The sequence below is a fragment of the Astyanax mexicanus genome, chromosome 2, assembly GCF_023375975.1.
Source record: "Astyanax mexicanus isolate ESR-SI-001 chromosome 2, AstMex3_surface, whole genome shotgun sequence".
In the NCBI taxonomy this organism is placed as follows: Eukaryota; Metazoa; Chordata; class Actinopteri; order Characiformes; family Acestrorhamphidae; genus Astyanax; species Astyanax mexicanus.
This window is the reverse complement of record NC_064409.1, coordinates 628923-650454: the sequence shown is the minus strand read 5'-3', so window position 1 is coordinate 650454 and position 21532 is coordinate 628923. Positions and strand designations below refer to the sequence as shown.

Below are 21532 nucleotides of genomic sequence, written 5' to 3'. Positions count from 1 at the left end.
TAACTTTGTTTACCAGAGTCTTCCCTCTTTTTTCCCTCTCCAGACTCTTCACAGTGTGAATTTCTCTGCGCTCTTACTCTAATTGACTTCTTAAAGCATCTCAATTGCTGGCTGTTTTTTTGCAGACGGTTATTGACTTTCCATATTGGTTTACGCTTCTCGACTCCGAACGCTGATACTGAAGAATAACAGCACTGCTCTGCTACAGTAGCATATTTATCACATTATAAAACACACTTAAAATCCTTTAATTCAACCCAAAAATCATCAGAGCTCCTTATAATCCGGTGCTCCTTATGTATGAATTCTATCAGTCAGGTATTAAGGAGCAGTAAAGACACTCCACTGAAGTACAGAGTTATACAGGAGTTTCAGTTTAGTTCTCCAGCACCCAGACTGGAGCAGCATTAGCATTAGCTGCTAACCACTATTTTCTCATTTATAGGTAAGTATATCAGCCTGTAGCCTGCTGTTTACCCTGGCAAGCACTGTTGGAGCAGCATTAGCATTACCGACTAACCGTGCTAAGCACTAGCTCTTTAACCGTTCAGAGGTGAGTATATTGAACTGTAGTCTGCGTGTTTATTATGTTAAAACAAGCTACATGGGAAGATCCGCTAACTAATATCACCCTGGCTCACTGAAAATCACTCAGGGATCCTCAGTGTAGCGCTGTCTGGCCGCTAGCATTTAGCCACTAATGCTAATGCTCCAGCCTTAGTGCTGGAGAAATTCAGGAATCTAAGCTTACTATAAATAAGCAGAAACACTTTACTCACCCAAATAAACAGTTTTCAGCACAGAAATCTGTGTAGATTAACATCCAGCACTTGTTTAACTTTAAAATAAAGTATTTTTATTACAGTTTTGAAGATGGATGATCACAAGCCATCAAACCACCAAACTGAACTGCTTGAATTTTTGCACCAGGAGTAAAGCAGCATAAAGTTATCCAAAAGCAGTGTGTAAGACTGGTGGAGGAGAACATGATGCCAAGATGCATGAAAATAAATTGTGATTAAAAACCAGGATTATTCCACCAAATATTGATTATTTCTGAACTCTTAAAACTTTATGAATATGAACTTGTTTTCTTTGCATTATTTGAGGTCTGAAAGTTCTGCATCTTTTTTGTTATTTCAGTTATTTCTCATTTTCTGTAAATAAATGCTCTAAATGAGAATATTTTTATTTGTAATTTGGGAGAAATGTTGTCTGTAGTTTATAGAATAAAACAACAATATTAATTTTACTCAAACATAAACCTATAAATAGCAAAATCAGAGAAACTGATTCAGAAACTAAAGTAGTTTCTTAATGTTTTCCAGAGCTGTTTATCACCTCAAACTGATTAGGCTCAAAAGGTGCTGACCTATTGCAACACTTTTATTATAAAATGCACTTAGTGGTTAACTTTTTAATAGTGTACAGCAATGTAAATCATAACGATATTAAGAATTTGGACATATTTTAACATGAATTGAGAGAGTTATATGAGTCAAAGCAATTAGAAATGAAGTAAGCACACCATGTGCCTGAGTGCAACACCAAGGTCAATGAGTTTCTATTGATTTAACTATTTTTTATCATTATAAAACTTTTTTCATTAAACTGGAGAAAAAAATCCCATGCATGTTGCTGCCCTTGCCTTCCTTTCTTTCCTTTTAACATTTATAAAAATCTGATTTTGGAGGACTTTTCTCAAACCAGAGAGTCAGGGTCAGGTCTTAAGAGTGAAAAATCAGGACCCAAGTCTGCTTTGCCAAGTTAAAATAAATTTTTATTACTTTTATATCAGTTTAATTTCAGTTTTATATCCTTAAAACTTTCACTTTTAAATTGAAGTCACATTACTGTCCTGTTCCTCATCCGTCTCCATGCCATGTGTTCTCTAGCACATATCCCTCTCTGTGTTCTCTTTGTCTCCGCCCTTGTCTTCAGTGCTCATACATGTGTCATTTGTAGCTCCGCCCCCTCGTTACATGAACAAGGTGTACTTTTCCCGTCGTTACGATAGCAAAGACACACTGTTTTATTCTCTTACCTTCTACTGAAGCTCGTTTTGGGAGGATGGTGATCGCTCCTTCAGCCACCTGCTCCTGCTGGATCACCGGACTGATTTTAGAACCCCAGCTGTCTGATCCCACCCACAGGAAGTGACCTGTCTGATTGCTCCGTTTGGCAGCATCCAGAACTCGCCTGCAGGGGTAAACAGAGAAATACTGAATATTAGAATGAGAAAATAGTTTATCACAATAAAAATGCAGTTATAACACCCATAACCAATCATTTAAACATAGGTAGATAGGAAGGTAGGTATGTTAGGTAGGTAGGTTGATAGGAAGGTAGGTAGGTAGGTAGGTTGATAGGTACTGTAGGTAGGTTGGTCAGTATGTAAAAAGTTGGATAGGTAGGGAAGTATGTAGGTAGGTTTGGTAAGAATGTAGGTAGGTGTGTAGGTTGGTAGGTAGATTGGTAGGTAGGTTTGTAAGAAGGTAGGTAGTAAGGTTATTTGATAGGTAGGTATGAAGTTAGGTAAATAGGTAGCTTGATAGGTAGGAAGGTAGATAGGTAGGTAGATATGTAGGTAGGTTAGTAGTTAGGTAGGTAGGTCAGTAGGTAGATAGTTTGATCGGTAGGTTGGTATGTAAGTAGGTAGTAAGGTTATTTGATAGGTAGGTATGAAGTTAGGTAAATAGGTAGCTTGATAGGTAGGAAGGTAGATAGGTAGGTAGATATGTAGGTAGGTTAGTAGTTAGGTAGGTAGGTAGGTAGGAAGCTAAGGGGGTAGGTTGGTAGGTAGGTTGGTAGGTAGGTAGGAAGCTAAGGAGGTAGATAGGTAAGTAGGTAGATAGTTTGATAGGTAGGCAGGTAGGTAGGTTGGTATGTAAGTAGGTAAGTAGTTCGGTAGGTAGGTTGGTAGATAGATTGGTAAGAAGGTAGGTAGTAAAGTTGTTTAGTAGGTAGGTATGTATGTAGGAAGCTAAGGGGGTAGGTTGGTAGGTAAATAGGTAGATAGTTTGATAGGTAGAGAGCAGTGGCGATTGCTCTAAGACTGCAAGGGAAGCTCAGCTTCCCCTAAAATGTAAAAAAATAAGTGATTAAATATATACTGTTGTGTGTACATGTCACTGATTAAATATGCGCTACACCGCGCTGAACTTAGTTCAGAATCAGCTTCTTATCACTGGTAACACCGCGGCTTTCCTCTCACTCATTCCTGCAGCTTCACAGCGCTCAGCTTCTGCATGATGATTGGATGATCTGTCTGAGGCGGAGTCCCTTTTTGATTGACAGCGAAATTAGCGAATCAGCAATCTTTTAGTGCAAAAACCGTGATGGGAGTATTTTCATTCTGTTCTGAGTTGAACCTGAGACTTTCCTAATCCTTATAGCGGCATTTTCTTTATTAAAAACGACTAGCGACAAATCCAGCTTCTATTTCTGGTGCTTTTCTGATTAATTTGGTGTAAAAGGTGGGAAAAGTAACAGGTATTTTCAGCTGTTCTGGTTTGATAAAGTGAGCTGGCTGACTGGAAGTGCTGTAACAAATAAAATGTACTGATGGCCATTCCTCTTGATGAAACTATCTCAGGACATAAATGAACAGGGGCCAGTAGTAAGTATTGTGTTATCATTAAAAATAATTTAAATAATTTAAATTAATAAAGGGATTATTCAAGGAAATTAAAACTTTCCAAAAAGGAAATAAATTTACCTGCATTTTTTCCTTTACCAACAAAACAAGGTTTTGCGAAATGTTTTTTTTTACTGATCATTTTATGTTTATTCATGTCATAGCGTCGTTTTTTACGTAAGTGTTCAATGTAAAGAATGGGTACCTTTTTGTTGTGTAGTGAAAACTTGAAAATAATGCCTTTTGTTCACAAATATAAAAAAAAACACTTTTCAGGGAGAGTAGATTGTTTTGTATAAATAAAACGACATATGTTAAGATGTAGGCCGAAATTGAGCCTCCCCTCCTTGAAAGACCAGCATCCGCCACTGGTAGAGAGGTAGGTAGGTAAGTAGGAAGCTAAGGGGGTAGGTTGGTAGGTAAGTAGGTAGATAGTTTGGTAGGTAGGGAGGTAGATAGTTTGGTAGGTAGGGAGGTAGATAGTTTGGTAGGTAGGGAGGTAGATAGTTTGGTAGGTAGGGAGGTAGATAGTTTGGTAGGTAGGGAGGTAGATAGTTTGGTAGGTAGGGAGGTAGATAGTTTGGTAGGTAGGGAGGTAGATAGTTTGGTAGGTAGGGAGGTAGATAGTTTGGTAGGTAGGGAGGTAGATAGTTTGGTAGGTAGGGAGGTAGATAGTTTGGTAGGTAGGGAGGTAGATAGTTTGGTAGGTAGGGAGGTAGATAGTTTGGTAGGTAGGGAGGTAGATAGTTTGGTAGGTAGGGAGGTAGATACACTACGTTTACTTTTATACTTTAAGTAGTTTTGAAACCAGAACTTTTACACTTTTACTTAAAGCGTAAAAAGCTTGAGTTGATATTTTAACTTAGTTCTGTAGTCGAGTCAAGAACGAGACCCCGAAAAAAACAAGACCAAGTCCAAGACCGAGACCAGATTAAGATTTAAAAATAAAAACATTAAAGTATCTTCTCTATTTATTAAAATTATGCCTTATCTCTCTTAGTTTCTTCTAAAACTTATTCAGAAGTCACCACATGAAGTCATGAACTGAATCAAATTCTATTCATTTTTATTATAATATGTGAAAAAAAAAAAAAAACATTCACAATTTGCCCGCAAACAGCTCATCGCTAAGATCAGCTAGCTCGGTGTAGCTTTAGTTCTCTCCCTGATAACATTAGTATTTTAGCTAGTGCATCACTAAGATTAGCTAGCTAGTAGGATATACTTTAATGAAGGGGTTATTAATACAATAAATTCAAGTTGAAAATTAATCCAAAATCGAACATTGCTCTGCTCCAGCTACAGGTAGTCCTCAATTCTTCCCCTGATGTTTCCTGACTCTGAGCTCAGGTGCGCTCCTCACCGATAGATACAGAACAAGTGGCCATTTAGATAAAGAGGGGAGTTGAGTAATGGCCCTGAGGAGACGGGGCTCTCCAGGAGAGAGGTGCAGCATTAATGGAGGCATTGTTAGCTCTTATTTTTTTTCTACTTCACTTTCTTTATCTGTTCATATCATTCTTCTGCTCTCCATGCAATTCTGTCTTTTCCAATCTCTCCATCTCTCTCCATCACTTTCTCTCTTTCTCTCTTTCTTAAAAACCCAAACAGGCTTTTTCCACTGTTTTCCACCTTTTACCTGCACTCCTCTCTATCCCTCTCTATTCTTCTCGATAGTGCTTTCGCTCTATTTTTTAGGCTGAAGTAAACATCTCTGTTTACTCAGCTCATTCCAGGTTTACGCTATACATCTTTTTGAGTCATCAGTTGTTGTGACTTTCACACTACATGACTAATCAGCGACACGGGGTCACGAATTACACGATTTTTCACCGTCAGAGATCACTGATGCACCTGGCTGCTCTCTAGGAAATTGTTTCGTCATGAAAACACACCTGAAATAAACTCACACAAGCACTAGAAATGCCAAGACAGAAAACTGTTGAATTGTTATAGAGGAGAATACGCACTTAAAGTGAGTCCAACATGATAAAATGAATGGGTTCATATGAAGCAACTGAGCAAAATCAGAGTTTATAAATGTCTATTTTATACTTAAGTATGTATTTATATCCTCAACACAGAACTATATCTAATGTTTCAACACCACAGACATATGTATATATATATATATATATATACATATGTTTTTGTCAGTCCTGTCACTGACTCTTGTTCTCTCGTAAAAGACTCCATTTCCCAAGATGCACCTGTGCTCAAGCCTTCGGACATTCTGGATCACATGATGCATCGGCATTCCGGCTCACCGTGCTATTGAGATTGCTCACACCTGTACTCTCTAGTATAAATACCTTTTGCTTTCACTCACTGCTCGTCTCATACTGAATCTATTTCATAGCTCTTCTACCTATTGTTTCCTTTGTTGTTTGACCTTTTGTTCATGACCCTTTTTGTTTACTCGACTACTTTTTTGCCTAGACCTTTGTTATTTTGTTAGCTGTTTCAGTATCAACCTATTTTTATATTTCTGACGATCATTTTGCCTTGCCCTTTTGCCCTGTTGTGATTTCCCTGTTTATGCTGACATTTTGTTATTATTTACTGACCCTGCCTGTCCCTGACTATTCTTATAAGCCTGACCCTATTGTTTAATAAATTGTATGTTTGGTATTCGCAATTGTCTGTGCTGTGGTTGGCTCCCGTGACAGTTTTAAGCTTTTAAACTCAGTCAGTTGTTTACAGCTCTGGCTGTAAAACCAGCATCAGATTACCAACCAGCCAATCTGCAAACATTTGTTGCAGAAAAATGGAAATATACAGGTACATTTTTTTTATTGTTGTTTTAGTAAAATACTTGTTTTACTTTCTTAAATTAAAGCAATGCTCAGAACAAGTAGTTTGTCACTGTTTTTAATTAGACTTTTTAGCTTTTAGCTCCTTTAAACCCCCATTTATAGAGGACATCACTGTATTGATCATGACTTTACTTTAAGATTGCGACACTCAGAGGTTAGGCTATGATACAGGTGGTAAACAGCGTCTTTTAATAAAGTTCTTGTGCAGTTTTAAGTTGTAAATGCTTCGTGCCAAATGTCAGGACTCTCTGGATTCTAGAAATTAAGTTTAGAGCTACTTTGAGCCTGAAGAACGGTTCAAAAACGATTTATCAGGGCAAATTATGCCCTAAGGCGCTCAATTGCTGGATTTTTGAAAGCTGCAGGAGAGCGGAGGTGAGCTATTCAACAAAGGTTAGTACTGCACCAAAAGTAAATTTTACACCAAAATTCTCCGTAAATGCAAATGTAGGAAGAAAGGAGCGAACCTGATGTCGTCTTCATTCGCAAACATGATGACGGCACGGGCGTTCGGAGTCTCCAGCAGACGAACAATGATCTTATTGAATTCTCCTGGTCTCGGCTCTCGTGGGATCTTCAGCGACTGAGCTATGCACACCCCACCTATAAAAGAGAGAGAGAAAAAGAGAGAGAGAATACGAGAGAAATCAATGAAACGGTGATGAATTGAACTCTCTCTCAGTACAGGAGAAAACAGGGTAAAACAGCTTAAACTGAACTTAATCATTTAAACACCTCGTCCAGCGTTTTAATGCTGCGCTCTAATCGATTCATCCTGAACTTAACAGACTAAAATTACACAAACAGAGCATGACGGGCAATATTGAGTCGGACGGAGTCGTCTATCATATTTGAAATAGGCTATAATATCAGGCTGTCCTCCCCTGTGGGCAGTTTTACACCATTACTGTCCTCGTTCAGAACCGTCTCGCGGTTACTGTCCGTTTAATGATCATCTGCCTGAACTTCAGCACTACGACTCAATATGTGTAATCAGGAACGTCCTACTTCACACATTCTGTCCAAACAACAAAAGACAATTAGCCCTAATTAATGTCTCGTTGGAGACTAATCACCAATCTGGGACACATGATACCACTCCAGACTCTTCCCTGCTCTTTACTGCATTTATCATGTATATCATGTGAATTATATTATCAGAAATAGGTGGATTTGTCCTCCCTACAAAAAATGATATCACATAAAAGCAGAAATAGTTTTAAAATCTGCACCCCCGCCATGAAAAGCACCCCCTCTCGCGAGAGGCTGCAGGTGACGAGTCAGCGTAGCTTAGAACAGGATATTGGGTATTTCCATTTTCTAAGTAAAAAAAAAAAAAGTTAAGTCAAGAAGACATGGGCTCCCAAGAAAGGGTGCTTTTCCTGGCGGGGGTACTGAATTAGGCACAACTCCAGCTTTAACCCTTGTGTGGTGTTCATATTTTTGTTACTCGTTTACTTAGTTCATCTCATCTCATTGTCAACCGCTTTATCCGTGAAGGGTCGCAGGGGGGGCTGGAGCCTATCCCAGCAGGCATCGGGCGGAAGGCAGGATACACCCTGGACAGGCCGCCAATCCATCAGAGGGCAGACAGACACAGACAGACACACAGACACATGCACTCACACACTCACTCACACACTCACTCACACCTAAGGGGCAATTTCAACCAAGTTCCAATTAGCCTGAACGTGCCGTCTTTGGCCTGTGGGAGGAAACCGGAGAACCCGGAGGAAACCCACGCAGACACGGGGAGAACGTGCAAACTCCACACAGAAAGACCCGGGACGCCCCAGCCGGGAATCGAACTCAGGCCGTCTTGCTGTGAGGCGGAAGTGCTACCCACCGCGCCACCGTGCCGCCCCGTTTACTTTGTTACTTGTATTCAATTCAGCAAAATTAAGCAATTCTACATTAAAATGCTTTACACATGCTCGCTTCACCTAAATTACAAGCAATATAAACAGCTTACATGGTTAATATTTGCCCTTTACCTTTCTTATGTTACTTTTCTTTTAAAAAGTGCTACTCTTTATTTTTTATTAGTTTTTTAATAAAACGTAAAAGAAAATGAATTAAACTCAAGATATGAGTAGAAAATGTGTTTAGTTTCAAATTTACAAATGAAGCAATGTTTATTAGCCCTTGGCCAAACATACTGTATGTAATATAAATGTGTGTGTGTGGGGGGGAGGGGGGGGGGGTGTACAGTATGTGTTTATCGAAAATGTGTTTTGATATATGTTTTTCACAAAAAATGAGCCAATGCCAATGAGTTTGAGTTAGAAAAAATATTTTTTTAGTATCATTTGATGAAAAATGAAAACGGGTCCCACAGACCCGAACACCACACAAGGGTTAAAGACGAGGTCAGTGATACAAGAGCAATGAATCGCAACTACAGCAATAAATCACAATATACTGCAATAAAAACGACTTCTGGATAGTGTCCTGCTCTGCTAACAGACTGGGAGGGTTTGGGTTATCTAACATTTATATTATTTTATTAACTGCTGAAAAAAATCTCCTTTTTAAAACACAGGACTGATTTATTTATTTATTTATTTATATTTTTAAAGAGTGGAGTAAATGTAAATATAAAACAGAGGCTTTACAGATATGGTTCTAGGCTCTTTAAGGTATTTTCTTCCTACAGTCTCGCTCCCAACACTCCACTGTCATGTCTGTTGAACGAGCGAGTGACAGCAGTCGAGCGGCGAGCGTGAATGTTAATTTAGGTCAGCGGATGTTTTGATTTCTCTCAGCGATTCATCCCTCGCTCAGAGCATCGCTCTAAACGCCGGTCGAGTGACGGGACGTCCCCTGTGTTTGATCAGCGTCTGATTGCAGCGTCACGGCTCTCTCTCAACCCCCCGACTGTCTCTCTTGATCCGCAAAGACTCGGAACGAAGCTTTCACACGCGCAAAACATGAAAACGCATCAAAGACAAAGACTGTTAGCCACCCGCCGCTCTCGCGCTGTTCAGAAACATCACATCCTCCTCACATTTCCTTTAATCTGGATTGTTTCGCTATGCCCTTTCACACTGGCAGGGGCTTAAATGAGCTTTTCTTTAATCCTATTTTTCTCTTTTTCAGTAAAAATGTCGCCTGACTTCACTACAAATCCTGCTGTAGACTCCGGCTGTATGTAAAGCTCATGGCCTGGTTGCCCAAAAGCAGTGTGTAAGACTGGTGGAGGAAAACATGCCAAGATGCATTAAACCAAATATTAATTTCTGAACAGCTTTAAATGACAATAGTTTTACTTGGAATTTGGGAGGAATGTTGGGAGATTACTACTGGTTGAGGCATTTTCGCCCATTGGTCATAGTTTTTGAGGTTCCATATGGTTAATAATTCAAAAATTATGACCTGTTCTGGTGCACAAACCCACACAAACGTCATAAGTGCTCCTAAAATTCAAGAAAGATCAATGCTGTAGGATCAAATGGGCTTTTCTTTTTTCCTCTTTTTCTCTTTTTCAGTAAAAATGTCGCCTGACTTCACTTCAAGGCCTACTAGAGACACTGGCTGTGTGTAAAGCTCATGCCCTGGTTGCCCAAAAGCAGTGTGTAAGACTGGTGGAGGAGAACATGCCAAGATGTATTAAACCAAATCATTTCTGAACAGCCATTTCTTATTTTCTGTAAATAAATGCTCTAAATGACAAAATTTTTATTTGGAATTTGGGAGAAATGTTGGGAGATTACTACTGGTTGAGGCCTTGTTGCCCATTGGTCATAGTTTTTGAGGTTCCATATGGTTAATAATTCATAAATTATGACCCGTTCTGATGCACAAACCCACACAAACAACATAAGTGCTCCTAAAATCCAAGAAATATTAATGCTATTAAATTAGCTTTTCTTTTTTCCTCTTTTCTCTTTTTTAGTAAAAATGTCGCCTGACTTCACTACAAAAGCCTGCTGGAGACTCCGGCTGTGTGTAAAGCTCATGGTCTGGTTGCACGGGCAGACGTCAGCATTGCAGCATGTTGCGGAGGGGAAGCTGCAAGGCTTTTCATATGAAGTGAATGGCACTGAGAGGACAGCCCCACCTGCTGGTAGCTGATGCAGTCAGTAGCCTGTAGGTACTGTCAGCACTTCATGCTGAAACATAAAAAACAGTACTGTAACTCAGTGCTGGAAGGGTTTAACTCAAAAATCTAAATCTGATTCAATCTTCAGTAACACAGATCTGTACTGATGTTTTACAGTGTTGAAGATCAGGGATCACACAGTCAGACTATCAGGCATTTTCTAATAAAAAACGAACTACTTTAATGGATATATTGGACATCTAAATGAAGGCCAACTAATGCATGGATACTTGGGATTGGGATCTTTAACATGCATCTAAAACTTGCAATAACTCATGTGGAAATTTTAGGGTTATTGATGTTATTCAATTCTATAAACCTCTCCAGTAACCCAAGCCAACTGCATCCTATTTAAATGATCTATCTGTTTCATAAAGGGAAAACATAGGGGTGTTCTAAAACTTTTGACCGGTAGTGTATAAAACACCTTTTAAGAAACCAAAGTTCACTTTATAATCAACACTCCACATAACCAGACTAACACACAATATATTTAGCATTCACACAGCATTGAAAAGCACCAGCCAATCACACACAGCCTATACTTAACCGGAAACAAACTCTATTGCCCACTGGGCAATATAGAGCATCCAATTCAACTGAAATTCATTTTTGGGCTGTGGAAGGAAACCAGAGTTGGAAATGTAGATACTATGTAAAAATTCATGAATTCTGACCCTTTCTGGTGCACACATCAAAACAAACATCATGAGCTTTGAAAAGGTGTAATAAACATGGGTTAACATATTTATAACAATGTACAACACATTATTGACATGTTTATTAGGCATTATGAATTGTGATTATAATGCATCATCAGCTGTGTTTGTAATATGTTACACATCTGGGTTAAAATATTACATATATCTGAAATTATTAATATATTCCCACGATGGACATCTGTCAGTTTACTTAGAGATAATATGTGGTTAAATGTAGATATAGTATGCTTTTTAAGGCAGCTTTGTAAAGACAGTTCATAATGCATTATGAATATTGCTATACATTTTAATACATTTTTATAGATATTTCTAATCATCTAATTATTTCTAAGCTTTTTGCAGGCATCATAATGTCTTAAAATTATGTTTATAAAGTCTAATAATCATAGAAAGTATTTGGAAGGAAATAAATGTTGATGAAAGTTTGAGGATCTGTGTTTCCTTCAATAAGCTCCTCCTGTAACTCGACTCAGCTGCATCCTCAGGAAAATGAATTAAGTGTTTTGTCTGATGCACCTTCCTAATTAAATGATCCATCTTCTCTCAGCAGCACAGGGGAGCACAGCATCCTTCCTGTTAATGTTTAATGAATTGATTACCTGTGCATTATGAATACTGAATGATCAGATCAGAACACGATCAGTCTGAGGAGTCCACAGCCTGCCCGAGGCTCTACCTCTTTACTACTGATCATTTATTAAAGAAACAAACACTCCTCCAACAGCTGAGAGGATGGGAGGATGATGGGAGGATGTGAGGATGATGGGAGGATGGGAGGAGGATGCTGAGAGGATGTGAGGATGCTGAGAGGATGTGAGGATACTGAGAGGATGTGAGGATGCTGAGAGGATGGGAGGATGCTGAGAGGATGGGAGGAGGATGCTGAGAGGATGTGAGGATGCTGAGAGGATGTGAGGATGCTGAGAGGATGTGAGGATGCTGAGAGGATGTGAGGATGCTGAGAGGATGGGAGGATACTGAGAGGATGGGAGGAGGATGCTGAGAGGATGTGAGGATGCTGAGAAGATGGGAGGATGCTTTGAGGATGTGAGGATGCTGAGAGGATGGGAGGAGGATGCTGAGAGGATGTGAGGAGGATGCTGAGAGGATGTGAGGATGCTGAGAGGATGTGAGGATGCTGAGAGGATGGGAGGATGCTGAGAGGATGGGAGGAGGATGCTGAGAGGATGTGAGGATGCTGAGAGGATGTGAGGATGCTGAGAGGATGGGAGGATGCTGAGAGGATGTGAGGATGCTGAGAGGATGTGAGGATGCTGAGAGGATGGGAGGAGGATGCTGAGAGGATGTGAGGATGCTGAGAGGATGGGAGGAGGATGCTGAGAGGATGCGAGAGGATGGGAGGATGCTGAGAGGATAGAAGGATGATGGGAGGATGCTGAGAGGATGGGAGGATGACAGAAGAAGGAAGGGAGGATGGGTAGGAGTCTGTTGGGAATGTTTGGTCCCTGTGAAGCTCTGTAACGCAGCAGTAAATCAGAAAGGCGTGATGATCACACGGCTGCTGTTCTGCACTAAATGAAAGAAATGAATATCATAAACATGCATTTGCTCTTGAGTCATGAGACATATGCTTAATGGAGTTTTGATTCATCCCACATTAGCGCTCGTACGACAACGCGTGTTTCAGTGCGGTAATGGCACTGAACCCAGCAGCACCGCCGCCATTACAACTGCTTATTGTACCATTTATTACTGAGCAGATGTGAGATACGCCTCGATTTACCCCTCACTATTTATTCCACACTCTCCACAGAGCACTGTCCAATCAGAGCGGGATGTGATAGAGGGCGGGGTAGACCTGTTTCAAGGTATTTGTGGGCCCGGAGAAAAATGCATTACCCGTGGGCAGATTTACTGGGGTGGCATAGGGTGGCAACTGCCCCTGCTGCCACTACTAAAGTATCCCCAGATTAAAAGAAATATTATTATGGCAAATTTGACATTCACGAGAGCAAATCTCCTGCAGTAACTGCAGTAAGTACACTGAAATAAATTATAGGTAAAATTAACTTTAAAAAAGTTTCACAACTTTCTGCTTTTGCTTTTTTTAAGTACATTTAATTTCAGATAAATTTAAGTAACTTCAACTCGGTTTCAAGACTTAAATGTTACACAGAGTAAATAAGAGAACTGAACTTCAGTCAATCCTTTCTTTTAGTAAACTTTACTTCATTTATTTTTACTGAATCAATCCTTTCTTTTAGTAAACTTTGCTTCATTTATTTAAGTGCACCTTATAGTAGGAAATATACGGTACACCTTAACAGGATTTTCCCAACCTCATTAAACAGGGCAGCTGATACGAGGCGTCTATCAGCGAGCTTGGAAGACGGTACCAAACAGAACGGAGGGGAATTGAGTATCTCCAGCTGATTAATCTTTTATGAAGAGGGTGGGAAGCGCAGATGGAGGGTCGTGGTTGGTTGAGTTCTTTCCTGAAACTGGCGAATGGCTGCGCCCGCTCTGAGGAGACCGGTTAGCTTCTGATGCTGATGATGAACAGATGCCAACGTAGGAGAATTTAGCGTGGCACACGTGCGCTGGGAGCGTGTTTATTCAACACGCCACCACAGTTCCATCCACCCACACACACACACTTACACACACACACTTATACACACACATACACACACACATACACACACACATACACACACACACACACACACACATTTACAGACCTAAAATCTTACAATTCAGTGCGAATCCTCCTACACACTGACACACACTGAATGCTGCTTAGCACAGGGTACATATTCACCACCATACGGTGCCACAGCAACACCGCAATACTGTCTGTAAAACAACAATCTGTGCAGATAAATCACATAAAAAGCTCATAAATACCATTTTACACACAGCCTCCTGCCTCCTCATTCTCACGCTGCAACCCGGCAACACGGCCAAAGCAGATTACTGGAGCCAATCAGAACCTCAGATTCCCTTTATTCATGTTTGCATATAAAGGGATAATCTACACTTATAGCTCACAGTTAGTCACGAGCGAAATCTTTCGTACCCATACTGCTGCAAGCTTCACTTCTTCATTGATCTGAAAAAAAAAAAAATGTAAATAAAATCTAAAAAGTCTAGAATTTTTTTTTTTTACACTGCAAACAAACTGGACCATGATTCAATAAATCCAGATATGTACATTTACATTTACTGTATTTATCAGACGCCCTTATAAATAAATCAACCTTTATTTTGATTTGAAAGTACTGTACATTGCGGGCAAGCATAATTTTTAATGTAGCCAATCATTCACAAAAACATTTAAATAATTACGTTTAATCATTTAAAAAAAACTGAGAACAAAAAAAAACAGATAAAAAAAAAGAAATAAAGATTAAAATAACAAAATAATAATAATAAAAACAAAGCTAAAACTAACTAAAACTAAAACTAACTTTTACATAGTACAAAAAATAAATAAATAAATAAATAAATAACTAAATTCAATTTTTTTTGTTCACAATCAATAGTTCCAGGGATGACGACAACAGAGAAGCGAGGAGGTGAACCTGAGTGTAAGTTTTTATTAACAAAGAAAACAAACAATAAACACAAACTAAACTCAAAACAAGAATAAACACATAACTAAAAACCAAGAAACAAAGCAACCTACCAGACAATAAACATGTACAAGAACTGACAAGGGACACTAAAACAAAGGGGATATAAATACACAAGGGGAACAGGAATACGAAACAGGAAACATCTGGGGCTAGATAACAAGGGGGCGGAGTTAGAAAATGGTGGAGACAAGGGAGGAAAACACACAGGGCCACGTGTAGGAGAGAACGTGGGGAAAGAACCAAATATTGTTTAATGCAACCTTTTTTTACGTTTGCAATTATGACTTAGACCTGAATCTAAAAAGTCCAGGTAGGTGTGAAAGAACCCTGACTGAATTCAGTTTGAATCCAATAAGGCCACAAGGCCAAAACAGATTACTGGAGCGACTGCACACCAACCGGCTCCTCATCAGCATTATCAGTGATGTTTTTGAAGGTGCTTCACTCAGTTGAAGAGGGGGTAGCTTGCAGCAGTGAGCTCGTCCATTTCAAAGGATTCAAAGGAATTCATTCCTCAAATATATTTCTTGCGGTTGAAATAAAAATTTCCATTCTGGTTTCTTCATCTTCTGGAGATATTTCTGGACTATACTGTATATATACCTCTATACTGACCCTCTGTATTTAGGTCTGTTTTAGGTTTAACTCTCTGCTGTCTTTCTCCTGCCAGTTCTTAATACCTTAGTTTAATAGATTTGTAATCGTTTTGGTAGAGCCCCATAAGAATAGCAAATGTAATCATTTTTTGGAGAAAATATTATTTGGAGAGATCCAGAATCAAATCTACTACAACTCATTCAGCAAATTTCACTCCTATCTTCCTCCTGTCTGGTTTAAACAGCAGCAGAGCTTCTGAATATGAAATTAGGTGTAACAGTAAACACATTCAGTGTGCCACTGACTCATTTCAACCCTGACAACAGTCAACAGTCAGATGGCCAGTCCTATCTTAGCAACGCAGACACAATCCACAAACCCAACTTTTACATCAACAATAAACAGAATAGTAAATAAAATAACATTGCTGTTCCCGTAAATGAGCTGCTGGAGCTCCTTCACAGCGTCAACCAGCAGCTCAGTTTCCTCTGCTGAGAAGAGTTTGTTGAACACGTCCAGGTAGCTGCACCGTTACAATAGCAATCCACCAAAGTCAGAGCTCACCTGACTCTTAAAGGGAATGACGAGCAAAAGTTTCAAGACTTGCAAGGTGTACTTTTCCCATCGTTACGATAGCAAAGACACACTGACACACTGCCCTAAATCAAGCTGCACTGTTTTTACGGCTCTTTTCAGGTTTAGTGCTGTAAATCAGTTAATTTAAACTATATTTTTTACAGCTGATTAAAGCTCTACTCGGCCTCATGAAACACCTGCCCAGCCTCAAACCACAATCCATAAAGCCTCATCTGCTCCAAACGTCTAATTGGTTACAGAGAGCAGAAGTCGAGCCAATTAGAAACTGAATTCCAATCCAGTTGAGAGATGAGGGAACTCAATAGTGTTCTCTGTTAGAGAGGGCTTGATGATTCTTGCTGATATCAGCTCTTCTCTACGCCAGACGGGGTCGAGCTCATGAGGAAAGTCCTGAAAGTAAATCCGTCTCCACGGCGGGATAGTTACAGGACCAAGGGCAGCGTGACCTTCAGCCCAGTCCACAGAGCCAGAGATAGCCCTGATCAATCCTGTCTGAGATCTCAGGAGAAACTGGAGACGATCATCAAGACAAGATGTCAGAGCGAGACCTGGCAGGAGTGGGGAATTTTATTATTTATACAAAGAGTAAAAATTTTATCCTAAAAACTGAGAGATATAAACTGGATAAGAAGTATAAGTATATTATAAGTATAGGGCTATAGTTAAATAGAGTTGTTTTGTAAAATTATTAGTTACATTTAAATCTCCTGAGACCCTGCATCCTCTTATGAGGACCATGATCAAATTTTATGCTTAAAACTAGTTTAATTACTTACTGTAGAAAGCTAAAATGTAGTTTTTGAACTAATTGGGTCCTTCAGATCCAAAAGGATCATTTTAAAATGTTGCCATAAACTACTGTGATCATGTGTGGACATCGTTTATTGCAAGCTTTATTTAAAAACAACAGTTTTTATACTTATTAGGTCCAACTAATCCCAATTAAATAGTTTATAAATGAGTCTTTAAATGATTATAATTGATGTTGCAAAACACTTTAAAACCATTAATAAGCAGTGAAAACTAATAAATTAAAATGGGAAACAGTGGCCTGTCGTTTCCCAAATAGTGATTCCACATTAATGTATACTTTAATCTTTGTATTTTCTGTCAGTCAGCAATAACATATATGTTAACAACTTTAAGTGTTTAAAAAAATAAAACATTTTCCTCCTGAAAACTGTTTATTTGGTTGAGTAAAGAGCTTCTGTTTATTTACAGTAAACTTAGATTTACAGATTTCCACAAAAGCTGGGTGCAGCAGCATTAGCATTAGCGGCTTATCGCTAGCCTCTAAACAGTAAAAGAGCTAGCATTTAGCATGGTTTGCGGCTGTAGCTAATGCTGCTCCAGCAGTGCTAGGCGGGGTTAGCAGCAGACTACAAGCCGATAATACTCACCTCTGAACGGTGAAAGATTTAGCGCTTAGCATGGTTAGCGGCTAATGCTAATACTGCTGGAGAAACTTCACTGAAACCCCTGCATAACTCTGTACTTCAGTGGAGTGTCTTTACTGCTCCTTAATACCTGACTGATAGAATTTATACATAAGGAGCACCGGTGCACTGGTAATTTTAGGGAAAATTAAAAGGTTTTAAGAGCAGGGCGCCGAGTGGTCCAGCGGTCTAAAGCGCTGCCACTATGAGCAGGAGGTCGCCGGTTCAAACCCCAGCTCATGCAGCTTTGCCATCAAGCTGCCGGCGTCAGAGGGAGCAAAATTGGCCCTGCTCCCTCTGGGTGGGTAGATGGCGCTCTCTCCCCACATCACTCCTACGGGGATGTCTGCAGCACAGGGCGTCTGTGAGCTGATGTACCAGAGCCGAGCCGCTGCGCTTTCCTCCAAGCGCGCTGGCTGCTCGGTAATGCTGCATCAGCAGCAGCTCGAAAAGAAGCGGTGGCTGACTTCACATGTATCGGAGGAAGCATGTGCTAGTCTTCACCCTCCTGGTGTGTTGAGGTATCACTAGTGATAGGGGGAGTCCTAATGAATGGGTTGGGTAATTGGCCGTGTAAATTGGGGAGAAAATGGGAAAAAATTAGAAATAAAATTAACAAAAAAAAAAAAAAAAAAAAAAGGTTTTAAGAGCGCCTTATAGTGCGTAAATTACGTAAATGTGTGGAATATTATTAATTATGACTATAAATGTTTGTTATTATGTATTAGAGGAGGTTGTATTGATAACTCTTCTGCTGTATAATGTTTAATTAACTAATAAGTTTAATAAGTTTAATAATTCAGTATTCTGAATTCAGATCACAGCAGCTTGAAGCTCCTGAAGGTCACGGATCTGCTTCAGGATCTTCTCTGAGGACTGAAACGTTTCCAGTGTTTTCTGCTGCTCTGTTTTAGCTGCTGCGTGGCCTGTTCTCTGCAGTGACGAGTTTATCTGGATGTGAGTCAGAGGGATTTGTTCTGTCTGAAGGTCTCGGCAGAATTCCTCTCACCCCCCCCCCCCCCCTCACAAAAGCCAACCTGTATCAGAATCAGAATCAGAATCGGGCTTTATTGGCCAAGTATGCTCACACATACAAGGAATTTGTGTTTGGTTTCAGTAGCTCACAGTGCACAATAATTGACAATAACATTACAGAAGTAAAACATTTACTCACATAAACACACGCACACACATACAAACATACCTGTAACCTAACTTTACGTGTGCAGAGTTGTATATTTACAGTAAAGTGCTGAGTGCAGCAGTAAGGACACTGGTGCAGTCTGAATACATAATTAAGTTAAACTGAGTTAAATAAGGCATATAAATATGAAAACAGAAGAATTACTTGCAGAGACAGTACAGTGTGTTGTAGCCACTATCACCAGATTAATAAAGTGCAGTACAGAGGGTTAACAGAGTGAGAGGGATGACATGGATCTGGATGTATGTAACAGTCTTGTGTGGATGTAACAGACTGTATCCTGGATGTTATGTTGTAGTGTTCAGCTATTCATGAGAGTGATGGCGTGTGGGAAGAAGCTTCTCTGTAGTCTGGTGGTCTTGATCTTCAGTTGGCTAAAACGCCGTCCTGAGGGGAGACGCTGGAACAGGTGGTGTCCAGGGTGTGACGCATCAGAGACAATGTTCTCTGCTCTTTTCCTGGTTCTGGAGGTGTGTAGATCTGGCAGGGTGGGTAGCTTCACACCGATGGTCCTCTCTGCAGACCTGATGATGCGCTGCAGTCGGTGGATATCATGTTTGGAAGCTGAGCTGCCCCACACTGTGATGGATGTGGTGAGGACAGACTCAATGGTGGCGGTGTAGAACTGCACCATCAACTCCTGGGGCAGGTTGAACTTCCTCAGCAGACGCAGGAAGTACAGTCTCTGCTGGGCTTTCTTGATGATGGTGCTGATGTTGCAGTCCCATTTCAGGTCCTTGGAGATTGTTGTACCAAGGAACTTGTAGGAATCCACAGCCATCACAGTACTGTTGAGGATGGTGAGTGCTGGAAGGGTTGGGGGGCTTCTCCTGAAGTCCACTCTCATCTCCACTGTTTTTGCTGTGTTCAGCTCCAGGTTGTTGTAGTTGCTCCAGAGCACCACCTGCTCAACAACCCGTCTGTAAGCAGACTCGTCACTGTCCCGGATCAGACCAATGACTGTCAAATCGTCTGCAAACTTCAGGATTTTGACTGAGGGGTCTGTGGAGGTACACTCGTTTGTGTAGAGTGAGAAGAGCAGAGGGGAGAGAACACAACCTTGTGGAGCTCCTGTGCTGATGGTCCTGGTTCCTGAGGTGATCTTTCCCAGCCTCACCTGCTGCTCTCTGCCAGTGAGGAAGCTGGTAATCCACTGGCAGGTGGAGGCTGGCACGCTGAGTCGGGTCAGTTTGGTGTGTAGATGTCCAGGGATGATCGTTTTGAAGGCAGAGCTGAAGTCCAAGAACAGAACTCTTGCGTATGTGCTAGGACGGTCGAGGTGCTGGAGGATGTGATGAAGACCCATGTTCACTGCATCGTCCACTGACCTGTTGGCTCGATAAGCAAACTGCTGGGGGTCTAGCTGGGGGTTGGTGATCTCCTTCAAGTGAGTGAGTACCAGCCTCTCGAAGGATTTCATGACCACAGAGGTCAGTGCGACGGGTCTGTAGTCGTTCAGACCTGTGATGTGAAGCTTTTTGGGGATGGGTATTATTGTGGAGCGTTTGAAGCACGACGGTACGACACACAGCTCCAGTGATTTATTGAAGATCTTTGTGAAGACAGGAGCAAGCTGGTCTGCACAGTTCCTCAGACAGGAGGGTGACACTCCGTCTGGGCCTGGTGCCTTCCTCACTCTTTGTTTTTTGAAGAGTCGGTGCACGTCTTCTTCACAGATTTTCAGGGCAGGCTGGATGGGTGACTGAGAGACAGAAGGGTGTGAATGGGTGCTATCAGGTTGGGTGGGGGTGGGCTTTTCAAACCTACAGTAGAAGCTGTTAAGGTCTTCAGCCAGTTGACGACCCCCCATTGTCTGGTGGGGGGTACTTTTGTAGCCTGAGAGACTGTGCAGGCATCTCCAGACGGCTGATGGCTCGTTTGTGGACATCAGTCTGCTCAGCTTGGTGGAGTAGCTCTTCTTAGCAGCTCTGATCTCTCTGTTCAGTGTGTTCCTAGCCTTGTTGTAGAGCGCCCGGTCCCCACTCCTAAAAGCTTCCTCTTTAGACCGGCGCAGCTGCTTCAGTTTGGCGTTGAACCAGGGCTTGTCATTGTTGTATCTGATGCGAGTCCTGGTTGGAACACAGATGTCCTCACAGAAGCTGATGTAGGATGTCACTGTGTCAGTGTATTCGTCCAGGCTGCTTGTAGCATCATCAAACACACACCAGTCTGTTGACTCCATGCAGTCCTGAAGCCTCTCTTTTGCCTCACTGGTCCACTTCTTCACAGTACTGACCTCAGGCTTGGCCCGCTTGAGCTTCTGTCTGTAGGTTGGGAGAAGATGGACCATAGAGTGGTCAGATAGGCCCAGAGCAGCTCGGGGAACAGAGCGATATGCACCCTTTAGTACAGTGTAGCAGTGATCGAGGATATTCCTCTCCCTGGTGGGGCAGGTCACATGCTGTCTGTATTTGGGCAGCTCACTGGTGAGTCTCGCTCTGTTGAAGTCCCCTAAAATGATGAAAACAGAGTCTGTGTGTTTGTGCTCGGCGCTGGTGATCTGGTCAGTGAGAGCGCGCAGTGCTTGGTGGTATGTAAACTCCCACGAGCACCACGGAGGAGAACTCACGCGGGCAGTAGAACGGTTTACAGTTGATGAGCACAGACTCCAGATCAGGACTGCAGGTTTTTAGGAGCACAGTGACGTCTGTACACCAGCCGCGGTTGATGTAAAAACAGATCCCACCGCCTTTGACTTTGCCCGACGTCTCTCGGTCGCGGTCCGCTCTGTAGAAGTGAAAGCCGGCGAGCTGCAGCGCTCTGTCCGGGGTGGCCTCGGTGAGCCAGGTCTCGGTGAAGCACAGCGCCGCGGAGAGAGAAAA

The 21532-nt window shown here is 41.2% G+C and overlaps 1 protein-coding gene across 1 annotated transcript in view; it reads right to left on the bottom strand.

Annotated features, from left to right (window-relative positions):
• The window catches only part of grm8a (glutamate receptor, metabotropic 8a), a 330011-nt gene that overhangs the window by 111060 nt on the left and 197419 nt on the right, over positions 1-21532 (bottom strand). Inside the window, exons 4-5 of the mRNA XM_022666576.2 lie at positions 6921-7056; positions 2045-2199 (exon numbers count right to left, since the gene is read on the bottom strand). Coding sequence (XP_022522297.2) covers positions 2045-2199; positions 6921-7056 — 291 coding nt within the window. The remainder of the gene's footprint in view (positions 1-2044; positions 2200-6920; positions 7057-21532) is intronic.